The sequence below is a fragment of the Phocoena sinus genome, chromosome 18 (assembly GCF_008692025.1).
Source record: "Phocoena sinus isolate mPhoSin1 chromosome 18, mPhoSin1.pri, whole genome shotgun sequence".
Classification (NCBI taxonomy): domain Eukaryota; kingdom Metazoa; phylum Chordata; class Mammalia; order Artiodactyla; family Phocoenidae; genus Phocoena; species Phocoena sinus.
This window is the reverse complement of record NC_045780.1, coordinates 6,710,964-6,729,947: the sequence shown is the minus strand read 5'-3', so window position 1 is coordinate 6,729,947 and position 18,984 is coordinate 6,710,964. Positions and strand designations below refer to the sequence as shown.

Here is an 18,984-nt window from a genome sequence, read left to right as displayed (position 1 = left end):
ATGGAAAGTCAGGCACATAGTGTTATTGGCTCAGAGTTCCAAAAAATAACCCACTAAATATATGTTGCTAGTAGCTGAAATTCCTCCTGTAAGCATTATTCTTCTACAGGTCTCTTTAAATTTCAGATCCTCTGAGAAGGAAAGGAAGACAGCGTGTTAAACCACAGAAGCACATGAGAATCGGGACACTCTGTGTAGGATAAAGAAATACGTGGCGTCACGTTTCTGCATCTCAAAAAAATACTTTAAACGTTTTTAGAATTTTTTTTCCGTGTAAATTAGACAATTACTGTCATTTGTCTTTATATCTTGACCAGAAATATTCATATATCTGATAAGGGTCTAATATCTAAAGTATACAAGGAACTCATACAACTCAACAGCAAAAAAACAAACAATCCAGTTTTAAAATGGGTAGGAGATCTGAACAGCATTTTTCCAAAGAAGACACACAGATGGGCAACAGGCACAAGAAAAGATGCTCAACATCATTAATCATCCGGGAAATGCAAATCAAAACCATAACAACATGTTACCTCATGCCTGTTAGAATGACTGTTATCAAAAAGACAAGGAATAACAAGTGTTGGTGACGATGTGGAGAAAAGGAGGCCAATTTACATTCCCAGCCACAGTGGTGGGAATGTAAATTGGTGCGGCCACTTTGGAAAACAGTACGGCGATTCCTCAAAAAATGAAAAATAGAACTACTATATGGTCTAGCAATTCTGCTTCTGGGTATTTATTTGAAGAAAATGAAAACACTTAATTCGAAATGATATATATGCATCCTTATGCCCATTGCAGCTTTATTTACAATAGCCAAGATATGGAAACAACCTGAGTTTCCATCAGTGGATGAATGTATAGTGAAATTGTGAGAGACACACACATACACAATGGAATATTACTCAGCCATTAAAAAAAAGAGTGAAATCTTGCCATTTGCAACAACATGGATGGACCTGGAGGGCAATTATGCAAAGTGAGATAAGTCAGAGAGAGAAAGATGAATACCGATGATATCTCTTGTATGTAGAATCTTAAAAAAAAAAAAGCCAAGCTCATATATAACAGAGAGCAGATTGGTGGTTGCACAAGGTGTGGGGAGGGGAGAGATGGGTAAATGTTTTTTTTTAGTTTGAATAAATTGAATGAAAATTATTTTAAAAAGAAAAATTATAGGAGAATATTTTAACCCTGGCATTTTGACATTGAGGACATTTAACACAAAATACAATTTGACCCATGTAAAATTAGATTAGGTAGAAATTATCGTGACAGAATAAAATGAACAACGCTAAAGGAAAGGAAAAAGAAATATTCTATTAAACAATAAGTTTGGGTGTGATGAATTCAAAGTAATCCATACGAAAGTGTTAACAATTGACAACTTATTCTTTCTTCTGGAGAAGAGGGACCTGGGAGCCCTGGAGTCAGAAGGCAACAGAGACACCCCAGGGGGAGGGACGAGACGGGGGCCTGGGGGAGAATGAATGAGTTTCACTTCTCCTTACCCATTCCTGTTGTGCTGAGTCACTGACAGGCACTGGTTTTATCAAATTCATATTCATCATTTTGAACACTCAAAAAAAGGCAAGAAGAAAAGTGCTCTACTTACCTCCTTTCTCTTCTGTCCCTTGCTCTTCAGGCTACTTTAAACTAGTTTGTGTGTTGACAGTTATCATCGCCTGAAAACAGGAGCTTCTATAGGAAACAAACACATGATACTAGAATTCTTGAGGAAGATGATGATGAAATTCTCAAACCTTTCAAAATCAGAGCTTCAAATTCTGTATCTACAAGCTAGTGAAAATTACTAACCCCATACCTTGTCATGATACTACTGTTCTCAAACCATTATTTTAACAGAATCATATTCCATATTTTACTATAATGTAAGTTATACACTAAAATGAAATCTTCTGTTATTCATTCTACCTACCAGTTTCTCTTTTGATTTTCTTTGTACATTATCCTAGCTTTCATACTTATATAGCACCTTCTAATATGTTATTTTTCAAGTTTATACTGAGAATTTTGGGTAAAGTGAACTAAAGTTGTGTCTTTAATGTTTATCAATTGGCTTCAAAAAAACGATAAAGTTATCAACATTACCCAAAAGTAAACACCTAAGTTTTTTGTTGTTCTGTTTTTTTAAATGTTTGTTTTCCAGTTATTGAGGTATAATTTTTTGTTATGCTCTATATCAATATATTAATTCTTTTAAAAATCTTTGTTAAACCTATTGTTTCCAGCCTCAAATGTATATTTTAAAAGGTACAAATATTGGTAGTATTATTGGTTAATTACTGGTTATTAACATTTTCAGCTGACATTTTTAAAACTAGGATTCGATTTTCCCCAACTCACTTGTTTCCATTTTTAAACTTCAGGACCGTACTTTGGCACAGTTTAGTGTTCTTTAAGAAGCAAAAACTAGCCTTAAGCGGCTCTTGCTATTTGACGAGAACAGCAAGGACAGTGATTAAGTGGGCAGTGACTGCTCCAATTATAAGGAAGCACCAAGCGTCTTCTCTGATGTATTCTACCTGATTCGGAGCCGAATTTTAGAACAATGCACTAATACCTTAATTTTATGTTGAAATGCACCTAACAATTCCCTGGTTCTTTTCAGACTGGGAAGAAGAGCAGGTCAGCAGTCCAAACATTCTACGCCTTATTTATCAAGGACGATTTCTACATGGAAATGTCACATTAGGAGGTAATAGTTACCTTTGTAATGGGATTTAATGCCTGTCTCATGGCAGCATTTTTCTGTTTAAATGCTAATGTCTTATCTTACTAAAAATGTATAATTTCAAACTGTGAATTTTGCCTAATTTTTGATATGTCTACTTCTTTACATTTTTCATTCCGTTTAATTTTAGCACTATTATTAAGTGTTTACTGCCTTGTAGAATAAACTCTAAGCCATTACAGATGGGAGTCCATACCTATATTTTATAAATGTAATTTAAGTGTACTTCTGGATAATATAATTTAGATGTAATATTTTTAAGTTAAAGCGAGACACACAAACTAGGAAAGGTTTATGGTAATGGATTTTCAAATAGAATACTGAAGGTATGTTTTCAGTTTGACTCTAACTGATGTAATTGCTAATCATGCAGGAATAAAGGTAAGTGAGTAACATTAGAGAAACTGTAGTGTAGTGACTGAAAGAGCAGATTTTAGAGCCAGATTGTCTGAGTTGTATCTTAGCTCCACTACTTACTGGCTCTGTAACCGTGAGCAAGTTACTTCACTGCTTTCTGTCCTAGTTTCCTCATCAGTAAATTAGGATAACCATAGTGCCTACCTCATAGGTTGGGAGGGTTGAATTAGTTTATAAATTCAAAGCACATAGAACAGTGCTTGGCACGTAGTAAACACTTTAATTGTTAGCTATTACTGCTCTTTATATGTGAATGGGGAAATGTAGCTCAATAGTGCCCCCTTCTGGGTGGAACATTGTCTACCATCAGCAGGATTTGTTTTTATTTAAGTACAAGTATTTCAAATATATTATGAGAACTAGAAATATGTAGGCGAAGGAAGTGATCTACTGTAATATATCTTGTTTACATAAAGTCATGACTTCTTTCCTCTAAACCTAATAATCGAAATGTTTAATCTGTTCTTCCTTAAAGGTAGAATATTTTCGTTCATTCATTCATTTATTCAGCATGTATTTCTTATGTGCCAACACTGCTAAACAATGAAAGATACAGGGTTGAAAAAGAATCTCTTCCTTCAAGGTGCTCTGGTATTACATAGTAGAAACACATAAAATTCACTGTCAAAATACTATGTGACTTGGAGTAGATGAATGCAAATGATTATTATGACAATATCAAGTCGATGGGGTGTTTCAGTATGTAATTTTACACACAGCCAAGTTTTGGAGGCATTGATAACACTGGTCTAAAAAGTGCTGCTATCTACTGAGAGGCATCTGCCGTTTAAAATATAGCTTTTTGGTTTGTAGTTGTTGTTATTATTACTTCTTTATAGCTCTTTGTGTAGTTACATGGACCAATTCTTAATGTGTTGTCCATGGCTATATTTTACACTCATTAAGGATGGGGCCATATTTTAGTCTTTTTTTGATTGTCTGTGCCTCACATAAGCTCTTGTAGTGTTGATGGGTCAATGTTGATTGAATTAATCTATTGACTCCACGAATGACTCTTGAGACTCCATTTCCCTTTGAGTATTGATCTACATGAGCAATTTCTTATCAACTTAATTCTTTAATTACCTCTCTGTTGTGGCCCCAAAGTTCCAACTTCATATTAAATATGAATAGAATTTGTGTTAAAATCAAACTATTGACTTTTTTTGGAATTTGTTTTTGACCGATTAACAGATTGACTTACGTTATTACTCTCATTCTATGTTGCTGTCAATCTTTTCAAGAACAGACCATCTCTGGTCTTAGTGATTTAGACAAAGAGCATAGGAATATAACCTAGACCTTTTAAGTTGATCAGTAAATCTGGGTAATAACATTGAACTATTTGTGGCTTTTTGGTCGCTGTTTTTCTTTGTCTCCCTGTTTTTTGTTTTTGTTTTTTTTTTTGAGGTACGCAGGCCTCTCACTGTTGTGGCCTCTCCCGTTGCGGAGCACAGGCTCCGGACGCGCAGGCTCAGCGGCCATGGCTCACGGGCCCAGCCGCTCCGCGGCATGCGGGATCCTCCCGGGCCGGGGGGCACGAACCCGCGTCCCCTGCATCGGCAGGCGGACCCCCAACCACTGCGCCACCAGGGAAGCCCGGGATACTTATTTTTAAATGCAGATTTCTGCATGCCCACCCTCCCCCGCCCTGTCTCCCAATCTACTACCGATTTGCCGTCCCTGGTCATTTTTCTGTAAAGGGTGAGAACCTCTCTTCTGGGTACTGTGCAGTGTCCCAGTAGAAAGCAGAAGCACCACAGCGAAGGAGAGAAAGCATCTTGGATCTGGTATCCCTCTTCCTTTACCTTCTCTTAGTATCAGTGTCTGCAATTTCTAGTTAAAATTCAGATGGAGAAGAAAACTAAGTCCCCGTCAGTCAAATTTGTGGCTTCAAACAGTAAGCCCCTCAGCAGCTTTCTAGGCCTGTGCAACATCTCTGCACATTTACATCTCAGCTCACTCACCTGTTCTCTGAGGTCTGTTTTCCTGGCTGCCCGAAAAGATGATGATCATGGTAATATCTGTGGAGTGCTTTTTTTGTGCCAAGCCCCGAGGCAAGCACTTTCCTTGGATTGTTTCTTTTAATCAATACAGTGGTAGGGGGCAGGTGATAGAATTACTATCTCCAGTTTAGGTGGAGGAAGCTGAGGCGTAGGGAGGGGTCAACAGAACTCTCAGAACTCATCTTACAGTCAGTAAGTAAGTAGCAGGGTGCAACTGTAACCCAGGTCTGGCTTACTGGAGTCAAGAAGGTGGTGTGAGAGTGGAACACAGCTTGGTATGTGGACATTTTAAATTCAGTCAGGCTTTCCCAATACATTTAGTGAAATGTTTCATAATATAAAGTCCTGTTTGCATTTCAGTGTTAAGTCAGGCCAAGGAGATTATCCAATAAAGGCCCTCCTTTTTTCTCAGCCTAGTGTGTATTTTGGGGCCACGATGCTTCATTTTAACTTCAGAAATTAAGAGAACAGACAGCGTAGTGGCTGGCTAGCTTTAAGTAAGATGGAAACTCACCTGGACTACATGAAATATTAGGAATATTGAAGATAATCAGGGCTCCTTTTAACCATCATCCCGTAGAGCAGGTCGAAAGAGCAAGTGGTGGGAGGGAGGCGCTCGCTGAGTACGGGTCTAGGCCTGCCTTAAGTCTGCAGTGAAGAGACTAGTCGGAAAAGTCAGAACTAAACGTCACAGCTGTGGAAACAACTCCAGATGTTAGATCTACCGGCTGCCTCTAATTTTATACACAGAATGACAAAGGGATTTGCCATGAAACTTTTGCGTAAGTGTGGTTCATGGGTGCGTTATATCAGTCTGTGTCTGAAATACTTCATAATAAAAATTATTACTTATAAATGAGAAAAACCTTTTAAAGACTTGATTAGAAAACAGTGATTACTAATAATGCCAAGACAGTGATTCTTTTAAAGTAACCTTTTTAAGAAAATTATTTTCTAATTGACGCATATAAGGTTAAAAATAATAAAATCATTATATCATTATTATGTTTAAAATTATGTTTGTCATTTCTTCTGTTTCTACCTTATAGTGGCCTGTCTGGTGCAGGAATTTTATTATGTGACTAAACATAATTAGGTTTAGAAACAAATGTCTCTTAATCTAAACTTCCCCCTAATGTAGAAAAAGTATTCTTTAAAACCTTGTTGAAATTCCTTCTCTCCTTTAAAGATTATCCAATATTAACCAGTTATGCATTTTCTCTTGTCCCCTTCCTTAAACAATGTGTATATATGTGTCAAGCTGATAGCCATAGCTAAATAATTTCTGAATTATAAAAATTGTTTCCGATAATATGAACCTAATTTCATTTTGTAAGAGATGCTCTCTCTGGTAAGAAGTGCCATCTGTTGAGGAAGTCATACAAAAAGCAATCCATTTTTAAAACGGTTTCAATTTTGGTTAGTGATTTCAACAGGTTGGTGTATATGTAACAAGTTGTCTTCTGCTTTTCACATAGCATTAAAACTTCCTTTTGGCAAAACAACAGTGATGCACTTGGTGGCCAGAGAGACACTGCCAGAGCCCAACTCTCAAGGTGAGCCGTGCGCTCGAGAAGGTTCTCACTCGAGCCACAGACAGCCATTCAAAAGTGGCTCAGCGTTTCTTGGAAATTCTGAGGGGAAGAAGTTTTCATAGTTTATGGTGACTGGTCCTTAGCAGTCAAACCAAATCAGCGTGTCCCTTGATTCTCCTCTGTGTTTATGTGTGTATCTTGGTTTGGGGGAGAGGAGAGGGAGGGGCAGGACTGTGGAATCTCTAGGGTGTCTGGGTAGGTAAGTGGGCCCTTATGTTAAAAACCTCTGCGGGCCTCTGTTTTGGGGGTGAAGACAGGTATCACCGCCCCGCCCCCCGCCCAGCCATCTGCTGGCCTTGCGGAAGCCTTCTGCTTCCGGGAAGGCTCTTGGAGGGTAGTGCAGGGTGAGGTGCTACCATCCATCCTGGAGCTGCGTCTCAGTGGAGAGGGAAGGTGACTTTGTGGATGATTGCTAAGACCTAACGAGTCACCAGAAACTCTATTCATAGTTTATGGATGGAACTTGTTAGTAAGCAAATAACCAGACATTTTGGAAACAGGCTAAAATTAAAAGGGTATTTACTATAGCTTTTTAATTTAAAAATAATGCAAACATTAAACAGAAAAATCCTGTTTCTTACTGTGCTTGCTGTTTCTTATTATGCCCCTTTCCTCATGCTTTTTTTTTTTTTTGCGGTACGCGGGCCTCTCACTGCTGCGGCCTCTCCCGTTGTGGAGCACAGGCTCCGGACGCGCAGGCTCAGCGGCCATGGCTCACGGGCCCAGCCGCTCCGCGGCACGTGGGATCTTCCCGGACCGGGGTACGAACCCGTATCCCCTGCATCGGCAGGCGGACTCTCAACCACTGCACCACCAGGAAAGCCCCCCCGGGGAGCCCCCCACATGCATTTTTATAAACAAGGCTTCTCTTCATCTTCCCTAGGTCAGAGGAATCGCGAAAAGACTGGAGAGAGTAATTGCTGTGTGATCCTGTAAACACTGTCTGCCAAGCGTGGTGTGATGTAGTCTTTGTCTTTCATGCTGCTGGGCCAGAGGAGACCCAACGTCGCTTCAGAACCTTTAGGAAGAGTCTGCCTATAAATACGTGGACCTGAACTATCACATGAACACTGTCATCTTTTCTCATGAAAGTAAAAAGAACCAAGAACATTTTTCACTATGATTTTTTATCTCCAGTATTTTTGTTTATGTTGAGCAGTTTTAAAATGTATTGATTTTTGAATGCAAGTCAATCTCCAGGGGAAAAGTTAACGAGTTATCTTTCATAGCAGAAACGATTTTGCTGCCACAAAAATTTTCATTACCAGAACTAACAAAATCAAGTGTTCCAAATACAGTGTGCACTAAAAAAGATTGAGTTATTTTCTTCATCAGCAGAATTTATAACACGGTTTATGGTACCTAGAAATATACTCATATATACAATCCACACTGGAAGACACAGCAATTAATGAAGTTAATTACTGGGCTAACATGAGAGTAAGAAATGGAAAAGAAACTGAAATGTTGGGTGAATGCTACCAAAGTCAGCCATGGCGGCTGCACTGGCACAGAATCCTACACTGAGTGCGACTGTTCTCACTGCAACAAGTGAAGAAACAAAAAGTGCCTCTTGTTGAAATTACTCAGCAGAGGGGCTGACGAGACTAGTTGTTTTTCCTTTAACATGTGCACTCTAGTCAGACAGTGACGGAGGGCTGGTTCACATAGCACAAGATGGGTGAGAGCTCGCGTCCTAGCCTTAACGCAGGAGTAAATTCCAGTCACTCGTAGACCTCCGTGATTGCGCAGAAATATTAGAAAACCTCATTTATTCATCACTTTTGTGTATTTGAATATCAGCAAATTGAATTTTTCCATAATTATTGCTCATCTCTGTGTCCAGTGTCACAGTTACTCATTAGAGACCTCAGATGAATTCTTAAAATTAAAAAATTCTCCATAGGACTAATTTTGTTTCTTTACATAGTTTGCATTGGGTATTAGTGCTTGCAATTGTATTAAAGTCAAAAGCTGATTTTCAAGGCACACTTGATTAGGGATGCCATTGTTTTGTTTTGTACCAATAATTTAAAAATTGATATGCTAAAAACAATTTGCACAGCACTAAAGCATGAGCTAGTTTCATCTAAACCTGTAAAAAATATAAAAGATTTTATATTTTTTCACTGGGAAGAAATTCTTCCTGGATGAAATTACAAATACGTGTAGAATATATTTAATAAAAAACTTATAAAATACCTAACTATAGAACTTAAATATAGATTGGCGTGTAGTATATAGAACAATGTTCCATATAAATAACTTTAGCCTTTATAAAAATGAAGTTGCAGGCTGACGTTATGTTCTGTACTGAAATGAGTGTCCATGGCCCTTACAAATAGTAAGTGTAAATCGTTTCAAACGGTCAGCTTTGTTTAAAGGTCATCAGGTTATTTTATTCATTGTTAATGCTTTGACGAAAAGGCTTTATATGCAGTAGATCTACGAAAATATTGTTCATACTGATCAGAATTAAATTTGTATAGAGCAGAGTTTTAAAATGAATGTAAATAGCACTGAACATTTTCCTTTTGCAACCTGCACTTATAGATCCTTTCTGTAAACTAAATAAAAAAAATATTGTAATGCATTTTGGTGGTAATTTTAAAGGTCTTGATTAGGTTGATAATTGTTTAAGCACTGTCTCATCCATGTTAAAATTGTTCAGTTTTTATTTCTGAATCTTTAAAAAATTTGTTTAATATTCTACTGTTAGGTTTGGGACGAATCCCAGTGTATCTCTGGTATTTAACCTGGTTAATCTGTGCAGTCACGACAATGGGTAGAATTATGTAGTCCCTGTTATCACTAAGATGTTCTATTCAAGAGATGTCGAACATTTATATGCTTTGTTGACTAACTCACATGTGAATTCTGTTAGTGTGGACTAAAGAAGAATCTGGTAGTTACTTAATTGGGCAATTAAGCCATTTATGGCTGTATTCTTTCCTAATACAAACTACTGGTAATTATTTTTAATACCTATTTTAATTCTAATTATTCTTCTGTTTCTCCAAAGTTAAAGACTACATTTAATTGTGATTGAAATTTTATGGTTAACCATATTCTCTATTGGTTTTCAATACATTTTTCTGTGTGTTCCCACATTATAAATTTCCCTTCACAAGACCTCAATTTAGAGTTTGCAAAATGGATGAACTGGTTCATCAGTAGAGAATTATGTCTCTCAATACCTGATATCGTTGTGCAAAATGAAAAGAAGAATTTGAAAATTGCAGTAAAATTATATACAGGAAACACCAAAAATTTAGATGCCTTAATAGCGTATACATGAAAATACTCAACCATCCCTTTGAAAATAGTTCCTTGGACTGCCTGCCGGTTAAAATTGATCGATCATATCCCATTGAAGGTCCCTCTGCCACAAACAGCTTGCTTGCTGAAAGGCGAGAGCCGCAGAGGTCCAGTCCTGTAAATAAAACCTGAGCTACGGGCCTGTGACCCTGCCCAGCACTTGGTATTTAACTCATGTCTTTTACCTAAATTGTCCTAGACTTGAAGTATTCTGGAAAAGGCAAAGCTTTTCTTCTTTATTAAAACCTCAGCATGTCTCCTTGATCTGACTTATTTGGTTCCTCTTCAAGATAAGTTGTATCTTATCATGAAAAATGTAGTATTTAACATCATCACGCACATTACATGAGGTTTTCTCGTGACAAACATCTATCCTTTGTTTTATGTCATCTTGACCAATGTTACAATAATTTCTGTTAGCTGACTGTGGTGAACAATGTTTAATGTGAAAAGAAATTAAAACTTTCTTCATCTGTTGTAGAATATTTCCCTTCTTTTAAGTGACTTCATAATTTTGGTGTAGAAATATTCTTTGTCTCTACTATTTTTCTCTTTTTTCCTTCCATTTATTTTATTACATTCCTCAGTAAAATCAGCATTATGTCAGCCTTTTTTTCTTCTCTGTTACCGAAACCAAAGAGAAGCGATCAACCAAAATTTTGTGTACCTTCACACCATCCTTACTGGTAACTGTTGCAGGCATCTCTTTAATTTTTTTCCCATTATTATTTTGCAATATAGCCACTGGTTAGCCAAACAGAGTGACTAGGGGTGGGAGGAGGGCTTGAAGAAGGGCGTGTAACCTATACTTGTGGTTGAAACAAAACTGCAGGCTGCTGGCTGTCTCCTAGGCACGGTTTCCCTGACCTAGCAGAGTGGGCTTCTCGGACGTGGGCAGCGGGTGGTTGGCTGCGGCTCCCCTGTGCGGCTCCGAGCGCTTGGTGCGCTTTCTTCGGAAGAATACAGCGTGTGTGTGAAGCCCCTTCACAGACCGGGGGATGGGGTGGGGACTGGCTTCCGAAAGAGTTCGTGGACAAAAGTAAATAAACGTCCAAGTCTCGGTAAAGTTTAAGCCAGTACTAGAATATGAAAACATATTTCATTTATTAAGTTATTTTGTGGCTCTTGACAATGACATCAAATGTCCTTCAATATTTTTTTATTCTGCCTCTTTTTCCAAACGCCAGCTTTCAAGAAGTATACAGTAGGCATGGTAAATCAATACTTGGGGAAAGGGGATGTCAATCTCTCCTTTGATTCAACCAATAAAAAAAGGAGCTGGGGGACTCCCCTGGTGATCCAGTGGTTAAGACTGCACTTCCACTGCATGCCGCGTGGCGCGGGGGGGGGGGGGGGAATAAAAGAAAAGGAATTGGGTAAACAAACATGTATTTCTTAACGTGGCTCTGGAAGTGATTTGTTTTAAAACCAAGAGTCTGAGGCAGAGACTCAACTGATTCTAGAGTGTAGTTATTACACATTCAGACATTGTTCAGTATCTGATTTTTATTTTCTCCAGACATTTCTCAAGCCTTATTTTGGTGTAAGGGGAGTCTACGTTGTAGTAGAAGACACTTTGCTTAACAAGGAGGGAACAGGATCTAGAGGGGAATATGCCTGACCACACACGGAACTGGAACCTCAAGGTTTTAATCGGTGCTGCTTTTTAGACTGTCCACATGTTCCATGTGATGATAAAAGAGGGGGATTTATTCCGTTCTCAATTGTCTGCTGGATAAGATGGCTTTTCCGGCGTTCTGGAGCCTGGCCCCTCTCACGGTCCCCTTCTGCATCACGTGGTTTTCTCTCCGGGGCTTTGCTTAACTGAGTTCCACTAATTAGCGTGCGACCTTCCACCAGTGTTTCTCAAGCGTTTTTAAAAATTTGATTAACACATCTCCATTTTGACTGATAACTGCCATTCAGCCCTCAGACTGCAGGATACCATGCCCGAGAACAGCAGGGCTTTGGAATCAGGCCTGGCTTCGAGGTCCAGTTACTTAATCTTTGGGCTTCCGTTTTTTCATATACAGAGTAAGGATAATACCTATTTTGTAGGGTTGTAGGGATTATATTAAAATAAACATTTTTAGCACTGACTGGCCCAAGAACTCATCTGACCGCCCGTCAGAGCTGTCAGAGGGCCTTATGTCAGAAATGGAGGGCCCAGCACCCATGTGTGTTCTAGACATCATGAAGAAGTAGCTTACGAAAAGGAGAAAAATTAGGAAGATTCTGCGTGCAGATCTCTCACAAGTAAATCACTATGTAGTCAAAATTATCCTGACGAGGAAGGAAAAAAGACATTGAAGAGATCGTTGTGGCCACAAGTCAGCTCTCCCATCATAATTTAAACAGCATGACCAGAACTGGGTGTTCGGCTACGTAAATCAAGGAGAAATCTAGCAAGTGTCAGACACCTCTGAGAATGGTGTTAGAAAGGTCTGGAATGAACTGGGGTTGAACGGAAACAGAAAGTACACGATTGCTGTGCTCAAAACAAAAAGAACATGGCAGGGATACACTGCTGGGTGCCAACCCTGGCTGCATGCCGGAACCACCGGGGGAGTTTTCATTATTTTAATTTTTTACTTTTTCCTATTGACGCCTGGGTTGCTCACATCAGCTGAACTAAATCAGAACACTCGTGGCTCGGAATGGTCTCCTTAATTCTTGCCAATGACCAAAACCAGAACCACTTAAATACCGAGAACACAACACAGTGGAAAGACTGCAGTAAGTGGAGTTAAAGTAGAAATGGAAACCGGGCGAGAGGATGGAGACGGGGAATAAGGGTCCCAGCCGCTTTGGATTCTAGGAGACCTTGCGCACGCCGAGTAGTACTGCCCCTGCGCCCCTCCCGCCGCATCGCCCTAGACCCCCTCCTCCCTGCGTGCCTTTGCGCATGCCCACCACCGCCACCCGCTCCCAGACCACGAGGCCAGACCCCCCCAGCATCCCAGCCGCGATACTCACGGGGAGAAATAATGTCGAAGTGGAATCCATAAAAATGAGAAGGATTTGTACATCAGTGTTCACAGCGGCGTTATTCACAGTACCCAAAAGGTGGCAACTACCCAAACAGATGAATGGAAAAGCAAAATGTGGTATCGTCAGACAATGGAATATTATTCAACTTTAAAAAGGATGGAAATTCTGACACATGCTACAACACGGATGAGCCTTGAAGCCACTATTCTAAGTGAAATAAGAGGCCACAAGAGGACAAATATTGTATGATTCCACTTACACGAAGTACCTTGAATAGGCATCACAGAGATGGAAAGTAGAACAGAAGTGACCAGAGGCTGGGGGAAGGCAAGGATGGGGACACGGGGACACAGTGTCAGTCTGGGAAGATGAAAAGAGCTCTGGAGGTGGACAGTGGGGATGGCTGCACATCATGAATGCACTTAATGCCCCGGCTTGTACGCTTAAGAATGCTTAAAATGGTAAATTCTATGTTATATATATTTTACCACAGTAAAAGAAAAATAAAACTTTTTTTCAAACACATGAGTAGGCCTTACCCAGGAAAAGGAGCCTGGCAGAGCTTCAGAGAAAATGGGCAGAGGGTGACGCAAGCAGAGCAAACAGAAATGCAAAGGCCCAGAAATGAAAGCGGGCACACTGGCGAGGAAATTGTGAGTAGCTCGGTGTGGCTGGAGCACGGAGGACTTGACTTTGACAGGGAGGCAATGGGAAAGTTGAGGCTTGCAAAGCGAGCCGGGGCCACGACGTGAGGAAGCTCAGAAACCCCACCCGTAACTCCGAAACCTGGACTTTTCCTGCAGGTGGGGCTGCACCAGTGAGTGTCACGCACGTTCACACACCCCCGAGAAGGGACTTGGCGATTTCCCTCCAGCCTTTCTACTGTAATAAATTATATAATAAAATAAAATACACTGTTTCTGTATTTTTTAAAATGCTTATTATAAAGAATTCAGAGTCTTAAACATGACGAGGTGAAAAGTGTTTTCATTTTCGTTTTACCCCAAGCCCATCACGCACAAATAAGAACATGATCGGAATATTCTCTGTTCATATTGACAGCAGAGACGGTTCGTAAGCAAAACTGCTTTATAAACTTGGGGTCATACAACAGAAGCTGTTTTGAATTTTAGTTGCATTCAACAAAAGACATGGAAATGAAACTCAAAGAATCACTGTCACATAAAAGTTTCTTCACCACCAGAGGGTTGTTTCCTAAATATCCCTCTAGGATTAAAGAAAGAGTGATCATGAAGAAAAAGAAGAGGTTACTATTTATCTTTAGGACTTTATGTTTCAGTTTCAGACAATACTAATTGATTCCTTTCTCTGAAAGATGAAAGAGGTGTTACTTCTTCCATCTGACCCCCTCTGAATTTTGTTAAGTTATGATTATTTAAATACTTCCCATATTTCTAACACATACACTGCTCTCTAATTACGTGGTATCATAATTATTCAGTTTTAACTCTACATTTAAATGGATTCCATATTCACTTACCAATCTTTCATCAAAGCTTCCCGAGTCCTGATGGCTTTAAATCATGAGTCATCTACCAGTGGGTTAAGTTGTTATTGTAAAATATCTCTTGAAGAAGATTCACAGCACTGCCTAAAGATGTCTGTCTGTTACCTTTACGTTTGAATGACACCTTGATGGCGTGGAATGGTCTCAGGCCGCGCGTTCTTTCAGAACTTGGTAGACATCACTCCAATGTTCTCAGGCTCTGACTGTTGTGAACAACTCTGAGGCCAGTCTAATTTGTCTCTCTTGTAGTTGATTTGTGTTTTTCCAGATGCCTGGAGATTTCTTTGTTTAAGTCTCAAGTTCAACAGCTTCTCCAAGCTATGCCTTGGCAAAGAGCTTTCAGTGTCAAAATCTCCAAGAATGTGGAGTGTGCTTTTAACCTGCAGATTCAGTTCTGCCTGGGAAATTTTTCATATGTATCTCTCAGGACATCTTCTGGTCCTCTTGTCAATCCTCTGCTTCAGGGACACCAACTGTGCTTCTGTTGGATTCTCACCATTCACGGGCCGGATGTGTTATCTTCTCTGCTTTAACACTGGTGTCTTTTCCGTGTGCAGTCACTGAGATGACCTCCGTCTTTCTTCTGATGTCAGCACTTTGATTCTCAGCTGGGTCCAGTCCTTTGCTTTTTAAGAAATTTATACTTTAGTTCTCTAAGTATGACGTTGTGGAGTTTGTGGAAATGGGTGGGGGGGAGGCGGATGGAAGGAAAAGAAAGAAAACTCAGCTGCGGGCTGTGCAGGCTCTGTTGGAGAAGCTTCCCCTGCTCGCTCTGCTTATGTGTCACTGAGCGTCTGGAGCTGGTGTCCCCCCGCCCGGCTGAGGGTGTTGTTCATTCCCACCTGGGGTGACCCTCAGGGTCGGATTATTCTCCCAACTCAGGCACCGTCTTAGTCCCTCACTTCTGCCGGAGAATCAGCTCTATTTTTCACTTTCTCCCATATTCCTCCACCCCTCCGTCTCTCCCCCCACACACTCTGTGTAAAGTGCTTTTCTAGTTGCCGGTCACAAAGAGGGAAAAATAGGGACTTCCCTGGTGGCGCAGTGGTTGAGAGTCCGCCTGCCGATGCAGGGGACGTGGGTTCGTGCCCTGGTCTGGGGGGATCCCACGTGCCGCGGAGCGGCTGGGCCCGTGAGCCACGGCCGCTGAGCCTGTGCGTCCGGAGCCTGTGCTCCGCAACGGGAGAGGCCACAGCAGTGACAGGCCCGCGTACTGCAAAAAAAAAAAAAAAAAAAAAAAAAGAGGGAAAAACAGCAAAATCTGTTGTCTCACTGTTTTAAAGTTATTTAATCACCTGCCTTTTGACGATCATTTACCATCTTGACTTGTCTTTCGCGCTCACCTGAGATCCATTCATTGGGCATCTACTGTAAGCCATGCACTGGGGGAGGCACTAAGAGTTCAAGGACAAGGGAGACAGTCTCTGCTCACAGAGTTTGTGGTTCATTTTGTTACCTGTCTCATCAGTCACTGAATAGTCTCAATTTACTGTTAGTTATTATTTTCTTCCTCTCTCCTCCTGCTGTCCCTGCTCCAGGCCTTCTTTATCTCTGAGATTATTAGCAGATCACAGCAACTGTCTCCTATATCTTCTTTTTTACCTAAGACTTCCTGGTGACAAATCTGGTTGGAATAATGTTTTTAGATAAATCTTTTCAAAATCACTTTTTTCATGACGCTTCTGGGGCCCAGAACTTCTCAGTGACTCCTCACTTCGGACCACAAAAATCCAAGCTCCCTGGCACAGGTCTCCTTCCTGCGGCTCCGGGCTCTCCACCTGCAGCGAATCCCGGAGACTGGCTTGTTCAACACTCATTCCAAACCCTTTTGCATCAGCTGCACAAGCGAAAGCTAAGATCCATTTTCCTGACTCTCTTGCAGCTAGAGGTCCAGTTTTAAGTTCCTCCTCTCGGAGGCAACCCGGGGAGATTCTGATTCACAGCTGGGGTGTGTCGGAAGAGGAGCCAGGCACAAAGCATCCGCTTTGCTGGTACCGATGGCACAGGGGCCGTGCGTTCTGCTTTGGAAGCAGTGACTTCTAGTTTGCAGCAGTATCTTAACGTGGCAGCTTTCTGATCATGACGGAGGCCTCAGCCCTCCCGGCAGCCCAGTTCTTCCGCATGGGGAAGGGACTCACTCTTGGAGGCTCAGCTTAGAGCCTGTTTGTCTACCTGTTCCATTCTCTAGGTGATATATACCATTAAGTCCTTTCTGCTTTAACTAGCTGGGAGGGACCCTGGTTTCTGCAATCCTTCGCTCTGACCAATACACTACCCAGCTTTACTTCTCACTTTCCCCCCAAACCTGTCAGCCTGGTGCCCTCACTGGCCCCGGGAAGATACCCTTCATGTCTGTCCTTCATGCACTTACCCCTTCACCTGCCCTCTCACTTTCCCCTGCGATGTAACTGTCTCCCTGGGTCCTCTAATTCCAGATCCAGAGCACATCTGTCTCCCCTGGGGCTTCTCTGACCCCATGTCCCCACTGGTCCTCTTCACGGGACAGAGAAGCCCAGCCCCGAGGGCCAGAGTAGGCTTAGGGCCTCAGCTCTCCCATCCAATGGTGATCCCGGATGGACTTGCCCTCAGTTTCCTTTGCCATAAAATGTGGAGGCTGGACCACGTGAGCACCACCTTGCCCTCCAACTCAAAAGTTAAGACTCAAAGAAAAGCTACTTCCCAAGCCAAGACAGCCGAGCTGCTCTCAAAAACATTTGACTTCAAATCCTGTGGCCTCTTTGCTTCCTGACACCTTTCCTCCAAGGTTGGCCATGCACGTGTGGGCTGTTTAACTGCTGGAAAGAAATCCCTGCAGCTGGTGCCGAGAGGCAAAGTTCACCAGCTACACGGGAGCAATGCCCTTGGCTGTGGTTGACCTCTCCCCGGCGGGCTCGCAGCTCCTGTCAAATCGGGACGAAGATTACCAAAGAGGAGGGTCTACCTGGCTGAAGCCGTGCTGTGGGAAGAGAGCAGCTGTGTGGCAGGTATGTTTGCTCAGTGCGAGTGTCAGCAGTTTCCTGGTAGCCTGTGTAATATTGGTGGTGATTCTCCTGACTCTGGAACTTCTAATAGATATAAAGCTTCAATAAAAAAGAAGAAGAAGAAGAAGAAGAAGAAATCCCTGCAGCTGGCAAGGCCAGGCCCCGAGGGATGGGGAGAAGAATTCTTTTCCAAGAAGGCGACTCCCCCTTAGAGTGCGGGCCCTGTTTCATGGACAAAGTACACAGCTTGCCTATGTTCCGTTACCCAACCTGTCTGCCGACGCCTCAGGCTGCAGTGCAGGCCTGATGGGTGAGGGTCCATGACAGGGTCTCAGTACACATTCCCACGGAGGCTGACGACCAGGCCCCGAGAACAGAGCAGTCAGTCCCCATGCTGGGTCACATCGCAGGCTCTGGAGTCAGCGCCAGGGGGCGTCTGCTCATTGAACCTGGGGAGACGGACCAGACAGAACCCTTAGGCCAGGGTGACATCATCTGTGTGACGTCACACATGGCCCTTCTTTAGATTAACAGGCCACTCTGGCTCCCAAGTCCTGTCCCAGGCAGGTCTGCAGCCATCCCAGGGCATGGGAAGGCTGGAGACCCTCAGCTGCTTTACGCCCATTTGTGCCAGCTGTTCTCAGCGTCCCCTGCATCCAAGGGCTACATCCCATTACTTGAACCACCTGCAGGAAGCCTTCCTGGAGCTCAACTGCGCTCTCACTTTTAATCAAGGGTGGATGTCAAAAACGGCCAGTTGGAAACGACTTCTGCCTGTTCTTTGTACTTGCCTTACATGTGCGCCCCAGAGGCCATAGGTGCTACTTTAAAAAAGAAACAAAGCACAGAAGCAGATTGCCTTTGGGTCAGGAATGACTCCAGACTTACTCTATTTCCACCTTCTTGACCTGTTCAAGCACTGGTTCCATCTTTCATACACACACACACACACACACACACACACACACACACACACACACCCCCTTGGGCCCAGCCTCACGGGACTTGGAGACCCAGCACTGGCCTGTTCCTTCTGACTCTGGCCTGGCATCTCCTCGGTGTCCAGGCCCTGCTTCTAGTAAATGCCACTCACCTCCCAACGTTGCCCACACCCCTAGACACATCCCACAGCTGAACCCACACCAGCGCGGCCCCGCTTTCCAAGGGGGAGATTAGACAGTTCCTGAATGGTGGAAGGCCTTATACATCATTACACTGACCGCATAATGAAAAAAGATTTTTTCTTTTTAACATCTTTCTTGGAGTAGAATTGCTTTACAATGGTGTGTCAGTTTCTGCTGTATAACAAAGTGAATCAGCTATACATATACGTATATCCCCATATCTCCTCCCTCTTGCGTGTCCCTCCCTCCCACCCTCCCTATCC

The 18,984-nt window shown here is 42.1% G+C and overlaps 1 protein-coding gene and 1 long non-coding RNA gene across 2 annotated transcripts in view; one reads left to right on the top strand and one right to left on the bottom strand.

The window, feature by feature from the left end:
- UBL3 (ubiquitin like 3) overlaps nucleotides 1-10,582 on the top strand; it is a 70,940-nt gene extending 60,358 nt beyond the window's left edge. Inside the window, exons 3-5 of the mRNA XM_032610990.1 lie at nucleotides 2,639-2,725; nucleotides 6,663-6,740; nucleotides 7,663-10,582. Of these exons, the coding sequence (XP_032466881.1) occupies nucleotides 2,639-2,725; nucleotides 6,663-6,740; nucleotides 7,663-7,715 (218 nt within the window). The 3' untranslated portion in view covers nucleotides 7,716-10,582. The remainder of the gene's footprint in view (nucleotides 1-2,638; nucleotides 2,726-6,662; nucleotides 6,741-7,662) is intronic.
- The window catches only part of LOC116743005, a 95,814-nt gene that overhangs the window by 14,899 nt on the left and 61,931 nt on the right, over nucleotides 1-18,984 (bottom strand). The window contains exon 4 of the long non-coding RNA XR_004346650.1: nucleotides 1,622-1,707. This is a non-coding gene — a long non-coding RNA (uncharacterized LOC116743005). The remainder of the gene's footprint in view (nucleotides 1-1,621; nucleotides 1,708-18,984) is intronic.